Consider the following 26,826-nt stretch of genomic DNA (forward strand, 5'->3'; position numbering starts at 1 on the left):
TTCCGATTGACAATGTCCGATAGGATCGTGTTGTCGGATAATCCGACCGTGTGTGGGCTCCATCAGACTGTTTCCATCTGAATATTCGACGGACCAAGTTTTCCAGCTGGGCTATAAAATTTTCCGACAACATGATCCGATCGGACTTTGTCCGATTGTGTGTAGAGAATTCCGATCGGACAAAGTGCCACGCATGCTCAGATCAAATTCCTACACCAAAGCTATTGGCTACTAGCCTGAACGTAGTCCCGTCGTAACGAAATAACGTCATCACGTTAAGTACGATCGGATTTTTCGACAACTTTGTCCGACCGTGTGTATGCAACAGTTTCGGACAAAATCCGTTGGACAAAATCTATCGGACAAAATCCAACGGATTTGTTTGTCAGAATGTCCGACCGTGTGTGTACAAGAGCTAAGAGACATTTTAGGCTAGGCTAGGTTTGCTATGACTATGCTAATACAAACATGCCTGCCTTTGGAACCTACAAGAATTGGATTGAAATGTGGGGAAAAAGTTGACACAATGGAAGACATATTCTGAAGCAGATCACTTACACACGACATTGAGAGTGATACTGGTCTGGAGGGCCATCGGCGTCACATGATTGACAGCCTCACAGCTGATGACGGCATTGTTGTGCTCCGCCTTGATTTTAAGTTCCAGTTGGCTCTTGGATAACCTCTTCTTGGAATCGGTCTCCCAGCGAGTTTTCACCACCTCCTCGTTCTGGAAGAGAGAAGGGAAACATGGGGACAAAAACTATTTGAAGTAGCCCAGAGCAACCTTTTAACAACAGTTAGAACTATTCTGATTGGTTGCTTTGGATCGCTCAACACACTTTTTACATTGTTCTACAGCTTAAAGGGAAAAATAAGCACATACTTTTTAAGTAAAGCTGTATATTTATAAAGACCTGCTTATGATTAGTGATGGACGAACTTCCGACGGGACGTTTCGCGAACGCGAAATGCGAACGGACCCAAACGTTCGCGAAACCGAACGTTCGCCGCGGGCCCCATTGACTTCAATGGGAGGCGAACTTTGCAAACCTTCATGTCGAATTTGCGGCCACGTGGTAATTATTAGGGGGTAAAACGTAGTCCCACCATCTGGACAATGACATAATACATGTATGAGGTGAATTTGGGATCGATAACTACAAGCATTTTTATTTTATTTGGGAAATTGTTCTAACAATTCAGGACTATGGAGCTAATGAAGGCAATGGAGGAGAGGGAAGGTCAGGGACCAGGGTAGGCAAAGAAGAGGGTGCAGGAGATGATCACCAGCAGCGTGACATACCGGAATGACACATGCACCGTGATAGAGGCATCTGACAGCAGCACCGTAATACAGAGCACTGACAGCAGCACCGTGACATACAGCGCTGACAGCAGCACCGTGACATACAGCGCTGACAGCAGCACCGTGACATACAGCGCTGACAGCAGCACCGTGACATACAGCGCTGACAGCAGCACCGTGACATACAGCGCTGACAGCAGCACCGTGACATACAGCGCTGACAGCAGCACCGTGACATACAGCGCTGACAGCAGCACCGTGACATACAGCGCTGACAGCAGCACCGTGACATACAGCGCTGACAGCAGCACCGTGACATACAGCGCTGACAGCAGCACCGTGACATACAGCGCTGACAGCAGCACCGTGACATACAGCGCTGACAGCAGCACCGTGACATACAGCACTGACAGCAGCACCGTAAGCAGCCCCAGGAGGAAGTCAGCACAGCACAGGGATGGTGTGATCCCCTCATAATAAGAACCCCCAGGAGGAAGTCAGCACAGCACAGGGATAGTGTGATCCCTTCATAATAAGAACCCCCAGGAGGAAGTCAGCACAGCACAGGGATATCATAAGCAGCCCCAGTAGAAATATGACACCGCTCAACCTCTTCAAAGAGGAGGGTAGGGGCATATAGTACGGTGTGCTTTTTTGGGTCAAGGAAGTGAGCCAAATGAATTAAGAAGGTCTGTGTGCTTGATTAAAAAAATAGTTTATAGACATATACATGGTCTACTGGTCACATGTGTTGAATTCCTCCGAGATCCATGCCTCATTCATTTTTAGAAATGTGAGGTAGTTAACACTGTGGTGAGCTAGGCGAGTACGCTTATCGGTCACAATCCCCCCTGCTGCGCTGAACGTCCTTTCGGACAGGACACTGGATGAGGGGCAAGCCAACAGTTCGATTGCAAATTGGGCAAGCTCTGGCCAGAGGTCAAGCCTGCCCACCCAGTAGTCTAGGGGTTCATCACTCCTCAGAGCGTCCACATCGGCCGTTAACCCAATGTAGTCGGACACCTGACGGTCTAGGCGTTCCCTGATGCTGGATCCGGATGACACCTGTCGATGGGTCGGCTGAAAGAATGACCTCATATCCGAAGTCACCAACACATCTTCAAACCGGCCTCTTCTTGCAGGCGCTGTTGGATTGGTACCCGCAAATCCTTCTCTGGGAGTGGGAATTGCTCCTCTGCCAGCGCACGCAAAAGCAGAATGCAGCATTTCTCGAAGCAAGGCCTGGAAGTGCTGCATTCTGACAGCCCTCTGCGACGGCGGTAACATTTCCGCCATTTTGTGTTTGTACCGGGGGTCTAAGTACGTTGCCACCCAGTACTGGTCCTTGACCCTCATGCTTTTTATACGGGGGTCCCTATTAAAACACTGGAGCATGAAGGCCCCCATTTGCACTAAAGTGGAAGCGGTGTGGTGGCCTGGCTCCTGCTCATCATCCAGGATAATGTCGTCCTCTTCATTCTCCTCTCCCCATCCTCGCACAACAGGGATCCCAGAAAGGTTTAAAGCATGCTCTTCTTGCTCCTGCTCATCCGCCCCGGCACCATCCTCCTCTGACTCCTCATCAGACTCCTGTTGTTGACTTGTCTCAGATAGAGTAGCCCCCCCTGGGAATTCATCCAGCATTGCGACTTCCTCATCTTCCCGCTCCTGCTCCTCCACAGCCTGATCAATGACACGACGCAATGCACGCTCCAGAAAGAAGGCATAAGGTACCATGTCACTGATGGCGCCATGGCTGCGACTGACCAGTTTGGTGATCTCCTCAAATGGCCGCAGAAGTCTGCATGTGTCGCGCATGAGCAGCCACTGGCGCGGTGAAAAAAAACCCAGCTCCCCAGAACCGTTTCTTTCGCAGAGTTCATACAGGTAGACGTTAACTGCACGTTTCTGCTGGAGCAGCCTATCAAGCATATAGAAGGTTGAGTTCCATCGCGTCGGGCAATCGCAAATAAGACGTCTGACCGGCAGATGGTGTCGCCGCTGAATGTCAGCAAGGCGAGCCATGGCCGTGTAAGATCTTCTGAAATGGGCCGAGATTTTCCTTGCCTGCCGCAAGATGTCCTGGACCCCAGGGTATTTGACAAGGAATCGCTGCACGACCAAGTTTAAGACGTGTGCCATGCACGGCACGTGCGTGATTTTGCCCTGTTTCAATGCGCTAAGCAGATTGGCACCGTTGTCACACACCACTTTACCAACTGTCAAATTGAGCGGTGTTAGCCACTCATCTGCCTGTGAACGCAAAGCTGAAAGGAGTGCCGGGCCAGTGTGGCTCTTTGCTTCCAGGCACAACAGACGCAGCACGGCATGGCAACGTCTCACCTGGCATGTGGAATAGGTTCTGGGGAGCTTGGGCGGTGCAGTGGAAGAGACGCTAGCAGCGGAAAAGGAGGAGGCAGCTGAGGAGGAGAGGGAGGAGGATGGAGTAGGAGGAGGAGAAGAAGAGTCAGGCCTGCATGCAATCCGTGGCGGTAAAACCAAATCTACACGGGTGCCACGGGTTACATGCTTGACGGCCGTCAGAAGGTTCACCCAGTGGGCAGTAAAACTGATATACCTTCCCTGCCCGTGTTTGCTAGACCACGTGTCTGTGGTCAGATGTATCTTGGCACCGACACTGTGTGCCAGAGATACATTCACTTGCCGCTGAACATGGCCATATAGCTCTGGGATGCCCTTCTCTGAGAAATACTTCCTTCCTGGGACCTTCCATTGTGGTGTTCCAATGGCCACAAATTTGCGAAAGGCCTCCGAGTCCACCAGTTTATATGGCAGTAGTTGGCGGGCTATGAGTTCTGACAAGCCAGCCGCCAACCGTTGGGCAAGAGGGTTATCCGGCATCATCATTTTTTTACGCTCAAACATTAGGCCCACGGAAGCCTGCCTTTTTGCAGAAAAATGTGAGCTTGGCGTGATGGAAGGTGGAGTGGAGGACAATTGTGAGGAGAGAGGAGAAGGAGAAGTAGAAGACGAGGCTGGACGGTGAGAGCCTGCAGTGTGGCTTTGTGTGTTCCGTTGCTCCCACTGGGCTCGGTGATGGCTGCTCATGTGCCTTCTTAAGGCGGTCGTCCCTAGGTGAGTATTGGGCTTACCGCGACTAACGCGTTGACTGCAAAGATTGCAGATGGCAACGCTATTGTCAGCAGCGGACACGTTAAAAAAAGCCCACACTGCGGAGCCATGTGCCGGTGTCCTGGGAGCGCCAGATGTGACCGTACATGGTCGATGACTCGCTCCTGATACATTTGCAGTCTGCTTTGTCCCTGCTGTGCAATGTAAGTCATTGCTGCTTCTCCTCCCTATCTGCTGGTCCATATCTCCCTCTGAACTCCCCTCCTCTTCCTCTCTTGTGGGCACCCACGTGACATCACTAGACACGTCATCATCAACGTCACCTTCCCCACCGCTATAAGTAGAGATCTCGGAGTAGGCAGCAACACCGGGGACCAACCTCCTCCTTGGGCTGATCTGGGTACTGGCGTCAGACTGCTGAGTAGCGCTTGTTGCTACCTCCTCTTCCTGATCCAATACCAAGAGTGGCTGCGCATCAGAAATGTCCTCTTGATATGGATCGGAAAATAATTCCAGTGACTCAAGCGGAAGGTATGTGGTGGTGGTGGTGGTGGTCGTGTTGTTGGTGGTAGTGTCTTTGGGGGTGCACATAGCAGAGAGTGAAGAAGAGGGTGCAGATCGAGAGGATGAGGAGGGTGCAGAAGAGTAAGGCTGAGCGAGCCACTCAACCAAGTCTGGTGCATCCTTTAAAGTAATTGAACGCACCTTCTGCAACTTCCCACTTTGGCTCAAGCCTGTTGCTCCTGCCCTACCCCTACCACCCCTGCGGAAGGGCCTGCCTCTTCCTCTGCATGTCATTTTTTAAATGACCCTGTGACAAAACTCTTAGTCCCTATACCGCTGAAGGACTGCTGCAGTATAGGTGAGCGGTCAGCAGTGGTGCACGTCAACCCTATCTATTGTGGACCTATAGCGGTCCTTACAGAACAGCAGACTGTACCGCACTCAAGCCTATGTACCGTAGCACCCTATACCAAGTTACCAGTCCTTATAAGAACTTTTGTGGACCAAGCAGGTTGTGTATTAGTGTTTAGCAGACTGTACGTCAGTCCCTATACCGCTGAAGGACTGCTGCAGTATAGGGCAGCGGTCAGCAGTGGTGCACGTCAACCCTATCTATTGTGGACCGATAGCGGTCCTTACAGAACAGCAGACTGTACCGCACTCAAGCCTATGTACCGTAGCACCCTATACCAAGTTACCAGTCCTTATAAGAACTTTTGTGGAACAAGCAGGTTGTGTGTTAGTGATTAGCAGACTGTACGTCAGTCCCTATACCGCTGAAGGACTGCTGCAGTATAGGTGAGCGGTCAGCAGTGGTGCACGTCAACCCTATCTATTGTGGACCGATAGCGGTCCTTACAGAACAGCAGACTGTACCGCACTCAAGCCTATGTACCGTAGCACCCTATACCAAGTTACCAGTCCTTATAAGAACTTTTGTGGAACAAGCAGGTTGTGTGTTAGTGATTAGCAGACTGTACGTCAGTCCCTATACCGCTGAAGGACTGCTGCAGTATAGGTGAGCGGTCAGCAGTGGTGCACGTCAACCCTATCTATTGTGGACCGATAGCGGTCCTTACAGAACAGCAGACTGTACCGCACTCAAGCCTATGTACCGTAGCACCCTATACCAAGTTACCAGTCCTTATAAGAACTTTTGTGGACCAAGCAGGTTGTGTATTAGTGTTTAGCAGACTGTACGTCAGTCCCTATACCGCTGAAGGACTGCTGCAGTATAGGGCAGCGGTCAGCAGTGGTGCACGTCAACCCTATCTATTGTGGACCGATAGCGGTCCTTACAGAACAGCAGACTGTACCGCACTCAAGCCTATGTACCGTAGCACCCTATACCAAGTTACCAGTCCTTATAAGAACTTTTGTGGAACAAGCAGGTTGTGTGTTAGTGATTAGCAGACTGTACGTCAGTCCCTATACCGCTGAAGGACTGCTGCAGTATAGGTGAGCGGTCAGCAGTGGTGCACGTCAACCCTATCTATTGTGGACCGATAGCGGTCCTTACAGAACAGCAGACTGTACCGCACTCAAGCCTATGTACCGTAGCACCCTATACCAAGTTACCAGTCCTTATAAGAACTTTTGTGGAACAAGCAGGTTGTGTGTTAGTGATTAGCAGACTGTACGTCAGTCCCTATACCGCTGAAGGACTGCTGCAGTATAGGTGAGCGGTCAGCAGTGGTGCACGTCAACCCTATCTATTGTGGACCGATAGCGGTCCTTACAGAACAGCAGACTGTACCGCACTCAAGCCTATGTACCGTAGCACCCTATACCAAGTTACCAGTCCTTATAAGAACTTTTGTGGACCAAGCAGGTTGTGTATTAGTGTTTAGCAGACTGTACGTCAGTCCCTATACCGCTGAAGGACTGCTGCAGTATAGGGCAGCGGTCAGCAGTGGTGCACGTCAACCCTATCTATTGTGGACCGATAGCGGTCCTTACAGAACAGCAGACTGTACCGCACTCAAGCCTATGTACCGTAGCACCCTATACCAAGTTACCAGTCCTTATAAGAACTTTTGTGGAACAAGCAGGTTGTGTGTTAGTGATTAGCAGACTGTACGTCAGTCCCTATACCGCTGAAGGACTGCTGCAGTATAGGTGAGCGGTCAGCAGTGGTGCACGTCAACCCTATCTATTGTGGACCGATAGCGGTCCTTACAGAACAGCAGACTGTACCGCACTCAAGCCTATGTACCGTAGCACCCTATACCAAGTTACCAGTCCTTATAAGAACTTTTGTGGACCAAGCAGGTTGTGTATTAGTGTTTAGCAGACTGTACGTCAGTCCCTATACCGCTGAAGGACTGCTGCAGTATAGGGCAGCGGTCAGCAGTGGTGCACGTCAACCCTATCTATTGTGGACCGATAGCGGTCCTTACAGAACAGCAGACTGTACCGCACTCAAGCCTATGTACCGTAGCACCCTATACCAAGTTACCAGTCCTTATAAGAACTTTTGTGGAACAAGCAGGTTGTGTGTTAGTGATTAGCAGACTGTACGTCAGTCCCTATACCGCTGAAGGACTGCTGCAGTATAGGTGAGCGGTCAGCAGTGGTGCACGTCAACCCTATCTATTGTGGACCGATAGCGGTCCTTACAGAACAGCAGACTGTACCGCACTCAAGCCTATGTACCGTAGCACCCTATACCAAGTTACCAGTCCTTATAAGAACTTTTGTGGACCAAGCAGGTTGTGTATTAGTGTTTAGCAGACTGTACGTCAGTCCCTATACCGCTGAAGGACTGCTGCAGTATAGGGCAGCGGTCAGCAGTGGTGCACGTCAACCCTATCTATTGTGGACCGATAGCGGTCCTTACAGAACAGCAGACTGTACCGCACTCAAGCCTATGTACCGTAGCACCCTATACCAAGTTACCAGTCCTTATAAGAACTTTTGTGGAACAAGCAGGTTGTGTGTTAGTGATTAGCAGACTGTACGTCAGTCCCTATACCGCTGAAGGACTGCTGCAGTATAGGGCAGCGGTCAGCAGTGGTGCACGTCAACCCTATCTATTGTGGACCGATAGCGGTCCTTACAGAACAGCAGACTGTACCGCACTCAAGCCTATGTACCGTAGCACCCTATACCAAGTTACCAGTCCTTATAAGAACTTTTGTGGAACAAGCAGGTTGTGTGTTAGTGATTAGCAGACTGTACGTCAGTCCCTATACCGCTGAAGGACTGCTGCAGTATAGGTGAGCGGTCAGCAGTGGTGCACGTCAACCCTATCTATTGTGGACCGATAGCGGTCCTTACAGAACAGCAGACTGTACCGCACTCAAGCCTATGTACCGTAGCACCCTATACCAAGTTACCAGTCCTTATAAGAACTTTTGTGGACCAAGCAGGTTGTGTATTAGTGTTTAGCAGACTGTACGTCAGTCCCTATACCGCTGAAGGACTGCTGCAGTATAGGGCAGCGGTCAGCAGTGGTGCACGTCAACCCTATCTATTGTGGACCGATAGCGGTCCTTACAGAACAGCAGACTGTACCGCACTCAAGCCTATGTACCGTAGCACCCTATACCAAGTTACCAGTCCTTATAAGAACTTTTGTGGACCAAGCAGGTTGTGTATTAGTGTTTAGCAGACTGTACGTCAGTCCCTATACCGCTGAAGGACTGCTGCAGTATAGGGCAGCGGTCAGCAGTGGTGCACGTCAACCCTATCTATTGTGGACCGATAGCGGTCCTTACAGAACAGCAGACTGTACCGCACTCAAGCCTATGTACCGTAGCACCCTATACCAAGTTACCAGTCCTTATAAGAACTTTTGTGGAACAAGTGAGTTGTGAATGTTTAGCAGACTGCAGCAGAAGGGCAGCAGTCAAGTATAATATCCTTTCTATATTTGGAAGAAAGAATATTATACATGTACAAGCCTATTACTGTACCACTGATACCAGTCCTGAAAAGAACCTTTGTGGAACTAATAATAACAGCAAGTCTTTAAAATTACCCTCACTGCCTGACAACACTGCTTCCTTCCTGTCCCTATACAAATTGGCAAAAAAAGAGAACGATTAGTGGTTACTGGAACAGCTCTTTTGTGGACCTTGATAGTAACAGCTAATGATGATGATGATGATGATGATGATGAAAGACTAATCTGGCTGTCCCTGTAGCATACACCGTCCTTTCCCTTTCTCTAAACTAACAAAAGACACTCAGGCTGCTGCAAGAATCAGCAGCACAGCAAACCTATCAACACCTAACACCTATACCAGTCCTGAAAAGAACTTTTGTGTACCAAATAGCTAGTGGTTTATCTCTCCCTACTCCACACAGGAACCTGTCCCTATCTTAACAGAAGAAAGAATGTAAAATGGCCACCGGATCGGGTGTATTTATAGGTTAGGGGGAATGTACAAGTGTCCATGTGCTGTCATGTCTCAATTGGCTGTCCTGTATCACATGATAAACGTGTCACCAAAGGTTAAAGTTCTTGTATACATTAAACACGTAAGTCCGCCGCGGCGAACGACGGAAAAAGGCGTTCGAACGTGCGGACCGCGAATGTCGGAAATTCGCCGCGAAACGACCGCCGGGCGAACCGTTCGGCCATCACTACTTATGATCAGGTTCCATGAGAACTGCTGTTACCTTTATCAGCCAGAATAGCATTTTGTGCACCCCTGTTTTCACTTTATTACGAAGGATTTGGCTTTGGGGGCTTTAAATCTAAGGCCTGCCTATCCCCTATCCTTCTGTCCTTTGGAAGCAACTTTATTGACCCTCTGCTATGTGTCTTGTTTTATTTATTTTTATTTTATTTCCTTTCCTTGGCATCAACTGGGCTCAACTTATAAGCAAGTACTTTGTCAGGACCTGGATCAGCTGCTGGTGGCACTGTGGTTTCCAGACCGTAGTCCCGGTGTCCACCCGTGGGTGACTCCCAGTCAGGGCCGTCTTTAAGACAGGGCAAAAGGGGCAGCTGCCCTGGGCCCTGTCATTGTTGTGGGGCCCAAAGCAGCTGCCTCATACTTGCCAACTATCCCAGTGTAAATTCCCTTGTCCCTTGAAGTTTTAGTCCTGCACTGTATCCTGATATCTCAGTGTGAAGTGATGGTACTAATGCTGCCCAGTTCTGCCTTATTGTTGTGGACAGATGATTCACCTGCAGACCCTGTGTTTACATGTAAATAATTGACATTGATATGTAAATATTGGCAGCATTACTAAGTAAATAGATGCGGCCGGCAGCATTGATATGTAAATAAAGGTGGCATTCATATGTGTATCATGCTCCCCTGCAGTGAGGAGATGATGTACTGTAACCTCTAGAAACCAATCAGTGAGCAGTATTACTTAACAGTAATCTCTAGCAACCAATTAACAAGCAGAAATCCTTTGCTGTAACCTCTAGCAACTAATCAGTGAGCCGTAATGTGTGCTGTGACCTCTAGCAACCAGTCATTAAGCAGTAACGATATGCTCTAACCACTGGCAACCAATCGCAATTGCTGCCTGATCTGATACAGTAAACGGATTTTAAGTCTAGCTGCTATTTATTGTATGTCTCAGAGCAGGTGGAGAGCAAAATTGCATGGGGGGGGGGCCCCAAGAAATATTTTGCCCGGGGTCCAATCTATATTAAAGACGGCCCTGCTCCCAGTAGCCAGCAGATTCCAATAATCATTCTCCACCTGATGCTGGCTGTTGGTACGGTATTTAGTCCCTCCTCTACTATTCCTTGGAGCTTCAGAGTTTTACCTGCTAACCAGATACAGCTTGCTAATTGATCCTGAGCCTGATTCCCGCCTGAGCCTGCTCTTCCCATGTACCTATACCCTGTACCTGCTTCTCTTTGTTTCTGACCTCAGTCTTGGTTCCTCCTTTCTGAATTTTTCCTTGCATCTCTGGTATAACCCTGTTTAGCTGTCTTCCTCATTTTGTATATATTGTATTATAGTAAGGCTGCTTGTTAGGTATTTGATCATTTGGTGGGGTCCACTTATATCTTAAAGCGGTGTTCCAGCCGCAAATTTTTTTTTGTTTCTTAAAAGTCAGCAGCTACAAACACTGTAGTTGCTGACTTTTAATAAGGACACTTACCTGTCCAGGAAGCCCGCCATGCTGCCCCCCCCTCCCCCCGAGGCCGATCCGTCCATCAGATCAGGTGCCGCTATTCCAGCTAAGGGAAACGGGCAGTGGAGCCTTCAGGCTTCACCGCTGGTTCCCTACTGTCCGTGCACTATTTGCGTGGCGCTTCCTGGATGGCCCCGTCGTCTTCCGGGACACACACAGGTCCCAGAAGGTAACGGGGGAGAGAAGAGGACATGATGCAATGGGCCGGGGCCGAGCTAGAACGGAAGTACACAAGGCACTTCATAAAAGGTAAGTAAGAAAAAAAATTATCCTAAATCGAATGGTGGAGGGGCTGTCTTTCGTTTAGGACAAAGTTGTAAAAGTGGATGGAACTCCACTTTAGTGGTTGCTGTGTATTCTGTTTGCTGGTGCTTGGTGTTTTGTTGGTGTTTTTGACGGACTTGGTCCAGCGGACAATCCGACGGACTTTGCAGCTGAGGTCCGCCGGGCTTTCAAACAAACTGACTTGGGCACACACGATCACTCCAAAAGTCAGACGGATTTGAACGTGATGATGTAGAATAAGGGAGTTCATAGCCAGTAGCCAATAGCTGCCCTAGCGTCGGTTTTAGTCCATCGGACCAGCACACAGAAGAACGGATTGTCCGCTAAAAGCCGAGTCCGGTGGACAAATTTGAAGCCAGTCTTATTTCTAGGTCCGCCGGACTTTTGGGAAGAAAAAGTCCGCTGGAGCCCACACACGATCGAATTGTCCGACGGACCCTGGTCCCCCGGACCAAGTCCGCCGGGAAGTCCGATTGTGTGTACGCGGCATTAGACTTAAAGCGAGAGTCCGTCGGGAGTTCCGCCGTTTTTTGTTTTTTTAAAGCCAGCAGCTACAAATACTGCAGCTGCTGACTTTTAAAATAATGACACTTACCCGCCCAGCGCGCCCGCGATGTCGGCACCCGAAGCCGATCTCTCGATCGTCTCTCGGGTGCTGCCGCCGCCATCTTGGGTATGGGAATCAGGAAGTGGATCCTTTCGGCTTCATTTCCCGGTTCCCTACTGCGCATGTGCGAGTTGCGCTGCGCAATAAGGATGGTCCCCGCTGTCTCTGGGATCCGTGTGTTTCCCAGCAGGCAGCGGGGGACCTTCATAAAGGGGCGTAGATTCTGCGGAAAGGGGCGTACCTTCTGCAGAATCTACGCCGGAAGTGGGTGCAGATACCTGTACTGTACAGGTACCTGCACCCCCCTCCCCCCTGAAAGGTGCCAATTGTGGCGCCCTGAGGGGGGGGAGGGTTCCAATGAGCGGAAGGTCCACTTTAGGGTGGACCTCCGCTTTAACTGGAACAGGTGTGAATGAATGAATGAATGAAATATTTGTATAGCGCACAACGCGAACTGAATCGCCTCAAGGCGCTGTGACGGGCTTTGATCATCAGCTAGGAGAGGAAGGTCTTGAGTTTTTTCCTAAAAGCCAGGTGATTTTCTTCCAGGCGGATGTTGATTGGTAGAGCATTCCATAGCCGAGGAGCCGGGGGGTCCCCATTGGAAGATTTCCCATCATCTCTTGTTCTGGTGAGAACTGTGGAATTCCTAAAACATTTAGTCACCGGTTGTTTCGGTGGCAATGGTCACTAAGACAAATAGGGATTAGGACGTTGAATCTCCATACTCCATCCAGGGAGATCCAATCTCCATACTCCATCCAGGGAGATCGAATCTCCATACTCCATCCAGAGAGATCGAATCTCCATACTCCATCCAGAGAGATCGAATCTCCATACTCCATCCAGGGAGATCGAATCTCCATACTCCATCCAGGGAGATCCAATCTCCATACTCCATCCAGGGAGATCGAATCTCCATACTCCATCCAGAGAGATCGAATCTCCATACTCCATCCAGAGAGATCGAATCTCCATACTCCATCCAGGGAGATCGAATCTCCATACTCCATCCAGGGAGATCCAATCTCCATACTCCATCCAGGGAGATTGAATCTCATGAATCCATCCAAAACTCTTGGCTTTAGATACACTCTCTTCCTGCTCAACAAAGTGACAACATTGACCTATTTCATTTCTGAATGTATTAGGTTCAGAGAAATGATTTGCCAACCTTTAGCCATTGCAAAGTCGCCAGAGGGTTCCCGTTCCTAGATATGCAGGTCAGTTCTAGCTTTTCGTCTGCCTTTATAGTGGGTCCCTCGTAGCCATCAATGGTCGGAGTGTCAGGGGGAACTACAGAGATGCACAGGGTCAGTGACAAGAAAAACACAACACATAATTCACAATACGAACAAAAAAATCTGTATGGGTCATCTACACTATATAGTAGAGGAACCAGCGAATGTAGCCTGGCCAAGACATAAACTGAGGCCTATCACAGTATGGCTCATCATATGTAGTGAATGTCTTCTGCCTGAACTCTTCATGTCTACTAGACATGTGCAAAAGGAAAAAAAATTGTTTCGTTTCGTTTTAATTCGCTAATTAATTAATTTTGTTTAGTTATAATCTTTAAATTCATTAAATTCGTTTTCGGATTTAGTTTCGTTTTCTACCGTATTTGAAAAATCGGTCACATTCCAAAACATTTCAACCGAATTCGAAATTATTTCAACATGTTTCAAAATTATTTCAACCGGATTCGAAAATATTTTGCGACCCGACTTTATATACAGAGATAGATATATATATATATATATATATATATATATATATATATATATATATATATATATATATATATATATATATATATATATATATATATATATATATATATATATTCTTTTCTATTATTTTATATTCTAATATTTTCTATTCAAATTTGATCCATATATATATATATATATATATAAAATTAATATATATATATATATATATATATATATATATATATATATATATATATATATATTTTTTTTTTTTATATATTTATATATATATATATATATATATATATATATATATATATATGGATCAAATTTGAGTAGAAAATATTAGAATATAAAATAATAGAAAAGAATAGACTAAGAATAGACTATAATAAAATATAATATATATTATTTTAGTTTCCATTGTTTTGAGTTATTTTCAAATCTATTCTCGAATTTGAATTTATACTATTCGAAATTATAATTTTCAGAAGAAGGTTATATTCTTCTATTGTATTTTATTACATTCTATTGAATTCTATTCTTTACTATTCTTTTATTTTCATTCTATTGTGTTATTATTTCATATTCTATTTTACTGTATTCTTTTTTTAGAAATCGATTTATATTTTTTCGATTTTTATTCGAATTCGATTTGAATTGTTTTCAAATTCGATTAGACTAGAATTGTTTTCGAATTTGATTTCGAAATTGTTTTCAAAATCAATTTTTTTTTTCGAATTCGATTCGAATTTCGGCTGAATTCGTTGTAATTCGGTAATTGGGATGCATCCGAATGTCCGAATAATGAAAATTCCGTCCGATTTTCAAATTCGGGAAAGAAAACGAAATGCACGTTTCTAATGTCTACCTCAACACTTACCCCAATGCATGAAACATAAAAGCATCAGTCTATACTGTATGTGCACATCTGGGGACCCTGCAGTAAAGTGTAGGGCAAATAATAGGAGACCGAAGTAGTCTTTCTCTCTCTCTCTCTCTCTCTCACTCCCTCTCTCTCTCTCTCTCTCTCTCTCTCTCTCTCTCTCTCTCTTCTCTCTCTCTCTCTCTCTCTCTCTCTCTCTCTAAATATGATAAAAAATAAAAGCACAATATGAAATTAATTGAACTAATCTAAAAAAAAAAAATACAAAAAACCCCATCTAAGAAGAGAAGAGTAGACTTTTTTTTCAACAAATTTAGCCTCTCAATGAGTAAAACTGAGGGTTACTGCTTCTTTAATCAGTAATATGCGGCAAAATAGGTCTCTCCTAACTTGCTCATCCCTATTCAGCAGCCAGTCAATCCTATCTAGGATCTAGGCATAAGAAGCCAAGGGGCTTTCATTGACAGAAACAAAGGAGGCGCCAACAAAAAGTTAGGAGCCAACTGCCACCTTTAGGCACATTGGTGACCTGGTTCCTGTGATCTATCCTGCACTGTACTAGCTTATTAATGCCGGCAAGAATAGTGGGACCGTGATGAAATGTGGGTACAGTATAGTATTTTCTCACATAGAACATTCATTATGAAGCTCACGGAGAGTGGGGCCTGAAGAGCTTCATTGGTGGCGGAGCAGACCAGGAGGTTTCCATTATCCGTGCTCTGCGGAACAATTCTGTAAAAGAAAAAAAAAGACTTTTACACAATGGCAGTTCTAAAGGTGACCCTAACATGAAATCCTAGCTCATAGCTTATTAACTGCCAAAAATTTGCCGAAATCTGACCATTACACCTATATGATCTTGCTGGGCATTCCATTCTCAAAGGGAGATCGGCCGTTGGAAATGGGATGTTGGACATTAATAAGGCGTCGCACCTTCTCTTCCATTTGTGGCTCAAATAGCCTCCACTCTTTTGGGAAGGCTTTTGAAGTATCTGTGGGAATTCAGGCCTATTTGTGAGGTCGGGTACTGATGATGGGTGAGAAGACTTGGATCACAATCGACATTCCAATGCATTCCCAAGGTGTTAAGTAAGGTTGACCCTACTGGTGACCCTAACATCAAATCCTAGCTCATAGCTTATTAAGGGCTCATTTACACTTCGGCTTCGGCTTCAACGAGGCTTCAGATAGGCTTTGTTAAAGCTCTCTGAATGCTAGTCAAAGCTCCTGTCACTAAATAAAATGGTTAGCTTACAGTCCTTGTTTATACTTGCTTTTGCTTTGGCTTTGCTTCAAAAATTATACCCCATGTAGCTTCAAAGTGTCTTCAAAGCCCCCATAGAAGTCTAAGGCAAAGCTCGCTTAAAGCCCCACTGAAGCCCCACCGAAGCCTCACCAAAGCCCCACCAAAGCCTCACCAAAGCCCCATCGAAGCCTCACCAAAGCCCCATCGAAGCCTCACCAAAGCCCCGTCGAAGCCTCACCAAAGCCCCGTCGAAGCCTCATCGAAGCACCAAGCAAATGCAGGTGTATAAAGGACTGTACGCTAACCATTTTAGTGACAGGAGCCTTCACTTGCATTCAGAGAGCTTTAACAAAGTGTGTCCAAAGTCATGTTTTAAAGCAAGTGTAAACTAGCCCTAACTGTTATGCTCCATTATAGTATATATACATGGTATATAATCACAAAGTTGTGGCTATCTGATCATTACACCTATACGATATTGTTGGACATCCCATTCCCAATGGGAGGTCCAGCATCCCAATGGAAATGGGATGTGGGGCATTATCATGGAGTTTCTCCCTCTCCTGTATTTATGGCTCTAACAGCCTCCACATTTTTTTGAAAGACTTGACCCAAAATCAGTATTCCAGTTCATCTTAAAGGTTTTCAGTAGAGTTAAGGTCAGGGATCTTTGCAGGACACTCAAGTTCTTTCACACCAAAGTAGTCAAACCAAGTATTTGTTTATGAAGATGTTGGTGAAGAAGACCTGACTCATCCCAATTCACTACAAAGGTGTCCAGTAGGGATGAGGTCAGCACTCTGTACAGGACACTCAAGTTCCTTCACACCAAGCTGGTCAAACCATGCCTTTATGAAGATGCTGGTTGAGAAGACTTGACTCATTCCAATTCATCACCAAGGTGTTCAGTAGGGTTGAGGTCAGGGCATGGGCGTCCGCAGGTAGGGGCAAGTAGGGTCAAGTGCCCCCCCCCCCCAGGAATTGGGGATCAGATCTTAAATTCAGCACAGTTGCGTCGCTATCGGGGCATCCTGCCCGCTCCGTTCCTTCCCTATTGGCCATAACTGGGGGCCAATCAAAGGAGATTAGGAGAGGAGAGCATCATAGGACATGTAGTCCCAAATATTGGCAGCACTGTTTTCCACAGGGAGGAGGCTACAGCTTGATCAAGAGAGAGATTGAGAGACTGCAGCCTGGAAAAAAGCTGAGGGAGAGAGTGCAACAGGACAAAGAATGAGGAGTGTGCCGGGCGGAAGCCAGAGAGACCAAGGTACAGACATGCTACACTACTGACCAGAGTCGCCCCCGGGGGACCCAGAGTGAGCGATCGTCCAGCTGGAGGGATCATGCTGTCATTTTGCTGGGTTTGGTAAGAGGGCCTGTTGGTCATTATTCCATTTACATTTACCATTACTTATCCTAGGGACTGTACTACGTCTGCAGTCTCTGACCATTATAATGTGATAATGACATTGTCGAAAAGGGGCGGTGCATGGGTGGCCCTAAAATGATGCCCCCCCTGAAAAAAGTTCTGCGGATGCCCATGGGTCAGGGCTCAGTATAGAACACTCGAGTGCCTCCACACCAAACTGGTCCAACCATGTCTTTAAGAAGATATTGCTTCAGAGGACCTGACTCATTCTAATTTATCCCAAAGGTGTTCAGTAGGGTTAAGGTCAGGGCTCTGTGCAGGAGACTCCAGTGCCTCCACATAAAACTGGTCAAACCTTGTCCGTATGGAGATGTTGGTTCAGAAGACCTGACTCATTCCAATTTATCCCAAAGGTGTTCAGTAGGGTTAAGGTCGGGGCTCTGTGCAGGACACTCAAGTGCCTCCACATCTAACTGGTCAAACAATGTCTTTATGGAGCTGGCATTGTACATAGAGGCACAGACATGGTGGAGCAGAAGAAGATCACCAAACTGTTACCACAAGGTTGGAAGAGCACAATTATCTCCAATGTCTTTGAATGGTGTAGTATTAACGGAATCATTCATTGGAAAAAACTGAACTCAATCATTGCTAGGAGGGTCCTCATACCTCTAGCCATATAGGTAGGCATGATGGTCAGGTTCTGCAAACCTTTGGCCGTATGGGAATAAACTAAATTTGAGTCTTTTTTTTTTTTTTTTACAATATAGAATAAGATTTGTTATGGGTAAGTAGGACGTTTTATAACCTTTACTTCTTACAGAACAGGGAAAAAATATTTTGCTTTAGTGAAAGGTTCACTTTGAAGTCCTCATCTTATCCCACACACTTACCTGGCTGTTACCTCTGTATTCTCCAGCTTTTCTTCAGAGCCGGGACTGTTACTGGATTCTACGGGGACCTCCACACCACCTGCCCATGAGACATCAGACTTTCATCACCACCAGGAGGCACTAGAGTCTCTCTCTAGCTCTCTTCAACAAGCACGTGGGAAATTGTCAGTCAATTTTGAGACGCCGGGAATCGTTAATATGAATTGCGGTAATCACTATAAACTAAGCAATCTACTGCCCGCGATGTTTGACCGGCTTCTAGAATGCGGTCGATCGCAAAAGTGGAAACTGGGCAAGAAATTGACAGCGGCGATAACGTTTAGTTAAAGAGCGAGTTGAAATGAAAAGAAAATGGGAAAAAAAAAAAAAACAACAACAAAAGCTATTTTTTTATTTTTTTTATAAAGCAACATTTTCTGTTGCAGTTAATTGGGGCAATTTTCGATCTCATCTTGTCGCGGTTGAGGGAAGCCGCCATTTACGGATTTGATTGCTTTGCAGTTTTATTCAAGAAAAATGGGAATAGAAGATTTCATCACCGTATCACCACATATATGGCCAGCTGAAAGGAAAAATACTAAACGCGCAAAACCCAGGCTCGCTCAAATAAACAAAATAGGGATTAGAGAAGCTGCCAACACATAAAAGTGTTCCCACACAGAAAAAACATAAATGAGTAAAGAAGTACGTGGCGCTAACTAAAAATAAATAAGTAAACAAAAATAAATGTGATAAACGCACTTAACACTTTCAGAACCGTGCTAATGGCGAGGTGCTAAATTAATCAGGTGCTAATGATCTTCAATATAATAGAGCAATAATAACCATTCATGATCATAAAAAAAACAAATAAAAGATGAATACTTCCAAAAACACGCTAGACTGATGTGCCAAATCTTCAACACGATATATAATATTAAACGTTCATAATAACAGGTATTTCTAATAAAGTGCAAAGGTGTTCTAATAGTGCTGGTAATGTACCGTATTTATCGGCGTATAACCCGCACTTTTTTCCCCTTAAAATCAGGGGAAAATCGTGGGTGCGTGTTATACGTCGATCCTCCGCAATTTTTGCACGATTTTTGAGCCTCTGGGCGACTTTCAGCCGCCTTCGGCCCTTCTCGCAGCTTTCGGCCGTTCTTGGAGGCTTTCGGCCCTTCTCGGCGGCCAAAAACCACCGAGAAAGGCCGAGAGCGGCCGAAAGTGGACGAGAACGGCCGAAAGCCGGCGAGAATGGCCAAAGGTGGCCGAAAGCCGCCGAGAGTGGCCGAAGGCGGCTGAAAACCGCGAGAAGGGCCGAAGGCGGCCGAGAACTACCGGGCGCCGCCTAGATACACAGGACATCTCGGCGGCGCCATTTTTAAAAATAAAATCTGACAAGGGGACAACGATGCACAAGGCTGCATGACAAGGCTGCAATGCAAGGCTGCAAATGACACTGATAAGGCTGCATTGATGGGCATTTAAATGTAAGTTTTTTTTCCTTAAATTTCCCTCCTAAAAGTTTTTTTCCTTAAAATTCCCTTCTAAACTTGGGGTGCGTGTTATACGCCGATAAATACGGTAATCAAAGTCTGAAAGAGAAAACGAAATCCAATTTATCCAATAGATATCACCATCCGTGGTGCGCCACTCATAAAGTGCAAAAGTGTTCTAAAAGGGCTGGTAGTGTAATCAAAAGTCCGAAAGAGAGAATGAGATCCACTTCATCCAATAGATATCACCATCCGTGGTGCGCCACTCATAAACAAAGTTCAAAAGTGTTCTAAAAGTGCTGGTAGTGTAATCAAAAGTCCGAAAGAGAGACGAAATCCACTTCATCCAATAGATATCATCATCCGTGGTGCGCCACTCATAAAGAAAGTTCAAAAGTGTTCTAAAAGTGCTGGTAGTGTAATCAAAAGCCCAAAAGAGAGACAAAATCCATTTCATCCAATAGATATCATCATCCGTGGTGCGCCACTCATAAATAAAGTTCAAAAGTGTTCTAAAAGTGCTGGCAGTGTAATCAAAGTCCGAAAGAGAGAACGAAATCCACTTCATCCAATAAATATCACCATCCGTGGTGCGCCACTCATAAATAAAGTTCAAAAGTGTTCTAAAAGTGCTGGCAGTGTAATCAAAGTCCGAAAGAGAGAACGAAATCCACTTCATCCAATAGATATCACCATCCGTGGTGCGCCACTCATAAATATAGTTCAAAAGTGTTCTAAAAGTGCTGGCAGTGTAATCAAAGTCCGAAAGAGAGACGAAATCCACTTCATCCAATAGATATCACCATTCATGGTGCGCCACTCATAAATATAGTTCAAAAGTGTTCTAAAAGTGCTGGCAGTGTAATCAAAGTCCGAAAGAGAGACGAAATCCACTTCATCCAATAGATATCACCATTCATGGTGCGCCACTCATAAATAAAGTTCAAAAGTGTTCTAAAAGTGCTGGTAGTGTAATCAAAAGTCCAAAAGAGAGACGAAATCCACTTCATCCAATAGATATCACCATCCGTGGTGCGCCACTCATAAATAAAGTTCAAAAGTGTTCTAAAAGTGCTAGTAGTGTAATCAAAGTCTGAAAGAGAGAACGAAATCCACTTCATCCAATAGATATCACCATCCGTGGTGCGCCACTCATAAATAAAGTTCAAAAGTGTTCTAAAAGTGCTAGTAGTGTAATCAAAGTCTGAAAGAGAGAACAAAATCCACTTCATCCAATAGATATAACCATCCGTGGTGCGCCACTCATAAATAAAGTTCAAAAGTGTTCTAAAAGTGCTGGCAGTGTAATCAAAGTCCGAAAGAGAGAACGAAATCCACTTCATCCAATAGATATCACCATCCGTGGTGCACCACTCATTTCCCCCAGCCTCTCACCTCATACAAAGATCCCTATGATACCGGTATTGCTGTGATCATCTGCGGAGATCGGTCGATCGCTGAGGGTACTGGATACATTCATCCCAAGGCCTGATTCGACTTGTAGGGGTCTTTGTATGAGGTGAGAGGCTGGGGGGAAATGAGTGGCGCGCCACGGATGGTGATATCTATTGGATGAAGTGGATTTTGTTCGATCATACTGCACATGCAAATCAAAATTGAAGTGTAGCGCTAAAAATAGTGAAGTGATAAGTCCTTAGCAAAGTGATAAGTCCTTAGCAATATAAAAAAGGACAACAGCAGTGACCATTGGTCAAGGGATGAATGTCCACGTATAGGAGTCCACTCAAGGGGGCTGTATCTTCTTGCAATCCAAATAACCTCTACTTCAAAGGATAATATACACAGATAAGAGAATAGGTACTCTTACCATAACTGGTGGACACATATACACCATAAGGCAATGCGTCATGAGAGCTTGAGAGGCTAAGTAGCCAATGATGGTCGGTGCCCAACTCCATGGTATCACCCAAACTGTGGCTCGGATCTGCATCCACTTTGATTGGAGTCCACGATTCCAAGCAGGCAGCTCCAAAATGGACGGACGGCCAAAATCGATCCCTCAAATGTTAATCCAAGGGTATCCTCCGGGGCAGACTGTAGGTCGTGACACAGGAAGGAGGTGACCAGCTGACCTCATTAGCACACGAACATGCACTTTCGTCTTTTTGAATGAACTGCCACTTTGGAGATCTGCCTCTCTTTTGCACTTTGATTACACTACCAGCACTTTTAGAACACTTTTGCACTTTATTTGCACTTTATTAGAAATACCTGTTATTATGAGCGTTTAATATTATACATCGCTTTGAATATTTGTTGCACTTGACTATACAGCACATTGGTTTTAGCACGTTTTTGGAAGTAGTCATCGTTTATTTGTGTGTTTTTTTATTATTGCTCTATTATATTGAAGATCATTAGCACCTGATTAATTTAGCACCTCACCATTAGCACGGTTCTGGAAGTGTTAAGTGTGTTTATCACACTTATTTTTGTTTACTTATTTATTTTTAGTTAGCGCCACGTACCTCTTTACTCATATATATGGCCAGCTAGCGTTCACTCAATGCAGTGTATTTTTGCATTCTTTTTTACATTTTCATGCAACGTGCATAGAGCAGCCCTTTCACTTAAATGTGCCAAAGAAGCTCTTGCACTATTTTTGGGGCGTTTTTTTTTTTTAACTGCAGGTTTTGACGCATTTGTGGTGCGCAAAAAAAAAAAAAACATGTGTCTGCTGGCCACGTTTGGGGTATTGTTAACATACAGTGAGGAAAATAAGTATTTGATCTCCAAGCAGAACCAACGACTTGGTGGAGAAACCCTTGTTGGGAAGCATAGAAGTCAGACGTTTCTTGTAGTTGGTGATCAGGTTTGCACACATCTCAGGAGGGATTTTGGTCCACTCTTCTCTACAGATCTTCTCTAAATCCTTTAAGTTTTCTAACTTTATCTTTTTCTATCTATCTATCTCTTTGCTGTCACTTGGCAACTCGAATTTTCAGCTCCCTCCATAAATTTTCTATAGGATTAAGGTCTGGAGACTGGCTAGGCCACACCATGACCTTAATGTGCTTCCTCTTGAGCCACTCCTTTGTTGCCTTGGCGGTATGTTTTGGGTCATTGTCATGCTGGAAGACCCATCCATGACCCATCTTCAGTGTTCTGGCTGTTGCCTTGGCGGTATGTTTTGGGTCATTGTCATGCTGGAAGACCCATCCATGACCCATCTTCAGTGTTCTGGCTGTTGCCTTGGCGGTATGTTTTGGGTCATTGTCATGCTGGAAGACCCATCCATGACCCATCTTCAGTGTTCTGGCTGTTGCCTTGGCGGTATGTTTTGGGTCATTGTCATGCTGGAAGACCCATCCATGACCCATCTTCAGTGTTCTGGCTGTTGCCTTGGCGGTATGTTTTGGGTCATTGTCATGCTGGAAGACCCATCCATGACCCATCTTCAGTGTTCTGGCTGTTGCCTTGGCGGTATGTTTTGGGTCATTGTCATGCTGGAAGACCCATCCATGACCCATCTTCAGTGTTCTGGCTGTTGCCTTGGTGGTATGTTTTGGGTCATTGTCATGCTGGAAGACCCATCCATGACCCATCTTCAGTGTTCTGGCTGTTGCCTTGGCGGTATGTTTTGGGTCATTGTCATGCTGGAAGACCAATTCATGACCCATCTTCAGTGTTCTGGCTGAGGGAAGAAGGTTCTCATCCAATATTTTACAATACATGGCCCCCGTCCATCGACCTCTCAACGTGGCAAAGTCCTCCTGTAACTTTAGCAAAGAAACCCCCCAAAGCATAATGTTTCCACCTCTGTGCTTGACTGTAGGGATGCTGTTCTTAGGGTCATAGTCAGCATTTATCTTCCTCCAAACATGGCGAGCCGAGTTAATGCCAAAGAGCTTGATTTTGGTCTCATCTGACCACAACACCTTCTCCCGATCCTTCTCTGAATCATTTACACGTTCATTGACAAACATCAGACGGGCCTGTAGATGTGCTTTCTTGAGGAGGGGGACCTTGCAGGCGCTGCAGAATTTCCATTCAATGGCGGTGTATTGTGTTACCAATGGTTTATTTTGGTGACTGTGGTCCCAACTGCCTTGAGATCCTTCACAAGCTCCTCCCGTGTAGTTCTGGGCGGATCCCTCACTTTTCTCATGACCATCCTCACCCCATGAGGAGAAATCTTGCATGGAGCTCCAGACTGAAGACGATTGATGGTTATTTTGTATTTCTTTCGTTTGCAAATAATCGCTCCAGCAGTTGTCTCCTTCTCACCGAGCTTCTTTGCTGATGGTCTTGTAGCCCATTCCAGCCTTGTGAAGGTCTACAATCTGGTCCTTGATGTCCTTTGGCAGCTCTTTGGTCTTGGCCCATGATGGTGAGGTTTGAATGGAAGAAATTGATTCTGTAGACAGGTGTCTTTTATACACATAACGAGTTCATTGACACGACTAATCTGTGTACCACATGAGCACCTACTGTAGCCAGTCTGTGGGAGCCAGAATTATTGTTGGTTGGTGAGCGATCAAATACTTATTTTACTCACTGAACTTCAACTCCATTCATAACATTTCTATCACGTGTTTTTTTTTTTCTGAATTTTTGATTGATAGTCTGTCTCTATCATATAAAATACACCTATCATAACAATGATAGACCCCTCATTTCTTTGGAAGTGGGCAAACTTACACAATCTGCAGCAGATCAAATCATTACTTCCCCACCACATCCTCTGAACACATATTTTTGCGTTTTTCTTTGTACGTTTCTATGAAATGCGCAAAGGGTCGCCCAATCGCTGGAAAAGGCTGCCCTACCTGCAAGAAATGCACCAAAGAAGCTCCTGCACATTTCTGAGGGTACAGCTTCACGCATTTTTTTTTAACCGCAAGTTTTGTCGTATCTGCAGACTGCATTTGGGGTGCCATTAAGAGTTAACGGCACTTCAATCACGATGCACGGATCTTATACCCCATACACACGGTCGGAAAGTCAGACGGAAAAAGTCAGATCGGATTACGTCGTCGGAAAATCCGATCGTGTGGGGGCTCTATCGGACTTTCCCCGTCTGATTTTCCCCACGCACAAAGTTTGAGAGCAGGATCTAAAATTTTTCCACAACAAAATCCGATCGTGTGTAGACAATTCTGGACAGAAAAAGTGCCACGCATGCTCAGAATAAACTAAGAGACGAAAGCTATTGGCTACTGGCCCATTTATACTCCCGACATACGTGTTTGACGTCACCTCGTTCCCAGGGCTGGATTTAGAGCATCATGTGCTTGGTGCTGAGGATTTTGGTGGACCTTTTACTGGGCACCCTTCTGTGTTTCTAAGAGCCCGTGTTGGCATGCGCCCAAACTCTAAAGGGTGCATGCCAACTAGGGAAGCCTGGCATTTGACTTGCCAGGTTGCCGTAAGGGCCATGCACTCTGAGCTGAAAGGGTGCAGCCGAGAGGGCCTAACACTATGGAAGCCCCAGAATTCTGCAAGAGCCCTGCACTGGCATGCCCCAGGATTCCATTAGGACAGCTCATGCGGTTGCCCATTATCAATCCCACCACCCTGCCCAGGCGGTGCATGCGGAATGCAGGGCCCATCAGGGGAGAACTCTGTTGGCTTTTCATGAGCAGTGTGTTCTTTTTGGGTGGCTGGGCCTATATTAAGGTAGGGGCCTGGAGCTGCAGCTCCAATAGCCCCTATGTTAATCCAGCCCTGCTCGTTCCGAACGATCGGATTTTCCAACAACTTTGTGCGACTGTGTGTATGCAGGACAAGTTTGGCCCAAAATCCGTCGGAAAAAAATTTGACGGATTTTGTGGTCGGAATGTCCGAACGTGTGTATGGGGCATCACACATTTTTTTAACCATTCCCAGAACGCTCAGACGCGAGTGCCGCCTTAGGAAAATGTGCAAAGAAAGTGCAGAAATATGGTGTTCAGTGACGGGCAATATCTGACTTGATGCAGCTGGCAGGAACTTATCTTCGCCACGTGGCACCAAATAAACCCGCCCGGGTCATTCTTACTTTTGGCAAAAGTCAAAACCGCTGCCGGTTTGGCATTCTGGGTGCTGCAAGCCACCGGATACTCCTCTCCATAGACCCAGGTGACTGTGCTGCCCGCCACGTGATCCTTGAATACCGGCGCTTCCGGAGGGACTGGTGGGAGAGAAATGAAAGGGTTAAGATTGAAGCATCCCTGGTGGTCACACCAAGGCTGATATAACAAAAATAAAAAATAAACATAATTTACATAAATAAGCAACTTAAAGGTTCACCTTTGTACACTTTTTTTTTTTTCTAAATTCCAGCTCCCCTATGCACCAATATACAGGTGATACTCGAAAAAATTAGAATATCGTGCAAAAGTTCATTTATTTCACTAATGCTAGGGATGAGCTCGGTGTTCGACTCGAACATCGGCCGTTCGTCTGTTCGGCAAATTCAGAACTTTGTGGACCGTTCGCACCAAATTTGTGTGGTACGAACGGCCCACAATGCACTACGCCATCGCAGTGCATTGCTGGCTCATGATTGGCCAAGCATGCACTGTGACCCCGCATGCTTGGCCAATCACAGCGCCGGCAGCGAGGAGAGCCATAATTGGCCACAGGCAGGATGCCTGTGGCTGATTATAGCTCAGGGGGTTTAGTACACGCCCCCACACTATATAATGCCGTCAGCGTGGCGGCCTTGTGTAATGTTTTCCGGCGTGCAGGGAAAGAGCAAGATAGGCAGGGACAGTGTGTTCTTTTCTCAGGCATCTGCAGGAGTTAAAGTGGGTATTGTGTGCCTCCAGCACAGTATACACCTGTATCTACCCTTTTTTGCTGGTGTTCTCTAATACAGGCATCTGCAGGCGTTAGTGGGTGTTGTGTGCCTCCAGCACAGTATACATCTATATCTACCCTTTATTGCTGGTGTTCTCTAATACAGGCATCTGCAGGAGTTAAAGTGGGTGTTGTGTGCCTCCAGCACAGTATACACCTGTATCTACCCATTTTTGCTGGTGATCTCTAATACAGACATCTGCAGGAGTTAGTGGGTGTTGTGTGCCTCCAGCACAGTATACACCTGTATCTACCCTTTTTTGCTGGTTTTCTCTAATACAGGCATCTGCAGGAGTTAGTGGGTGTTGTGTGCCTCCAGCACAGTATACACCTGTATCTACCCTTTTTTGCTGGTTTTCTCTAATACAGGCATCTGCAGGAGTTAGTGGGTGTTGTGTGCCTCCAGCACAGTATACACCTGTATCTACCCTTTCTTGCTGGTGTTCTCTAATACAGGCATCTGCAGGCGTTAGTGGGTGTTGTGTGCCTCCAGCACAGTATACACCTGTATCTACCCATTTAT

The 26,826-nt window shown here is 45.9% G+C and overlaps 1 protein-coding gene across 1 annotated transcript in view; it reads right to left on the reverse strand.

The window, feature by feature from the left end:
* The window catches only part of NPHS1 (NPHS1 adhesion molecule, nephrin), a 66,281-nt gene that overhangs the window by 39,059 nt on the left and 396 nt on the right, over positions 1–26,826 (reverse strand). Inside the window, exons 2-6 of the mRNA XM_077456216.1 lie at positions 25,501–25,690; positions 18,022–18,100; positions 15,139–15,242; positions 13,084–13,205; positions 559–730 (exon numbers count right to left, since the gene is read on the reverse strand). Coding sequence (XP_077312342.1) covers positions 559–730; positions 13,084–13,205; positions 15,139–15,242; positions 18,022–18,100; positions 25,501–25,690 — 667 coding nt within the window. The remainder of the gene's footprint in view (positions 1–558; positions 731–13,083; positions 13,206–15,138; positions 15,243–18,021; positions 18,101–25,500; positions 25,691–26,826) is intronic.

The sequence above is a fragment of the Lithobates pipiens genome, unplaced genomic scaffold (assembly GCF_037356315.1).
Source record: "Lithobates pipiens isolate NorthernLeopardFrog02 unplaced genomic scaffold, aLitPip1_a1.2 Scaffold_27, whole genome shotgun sequence".
NCBI classification, from domain to species: domain Eukaryota; kingdom Metazoa; phylum Chordata; class Amphibia; order Anura; family Ranidae; genus Lithobates; species Lithobates pipiens.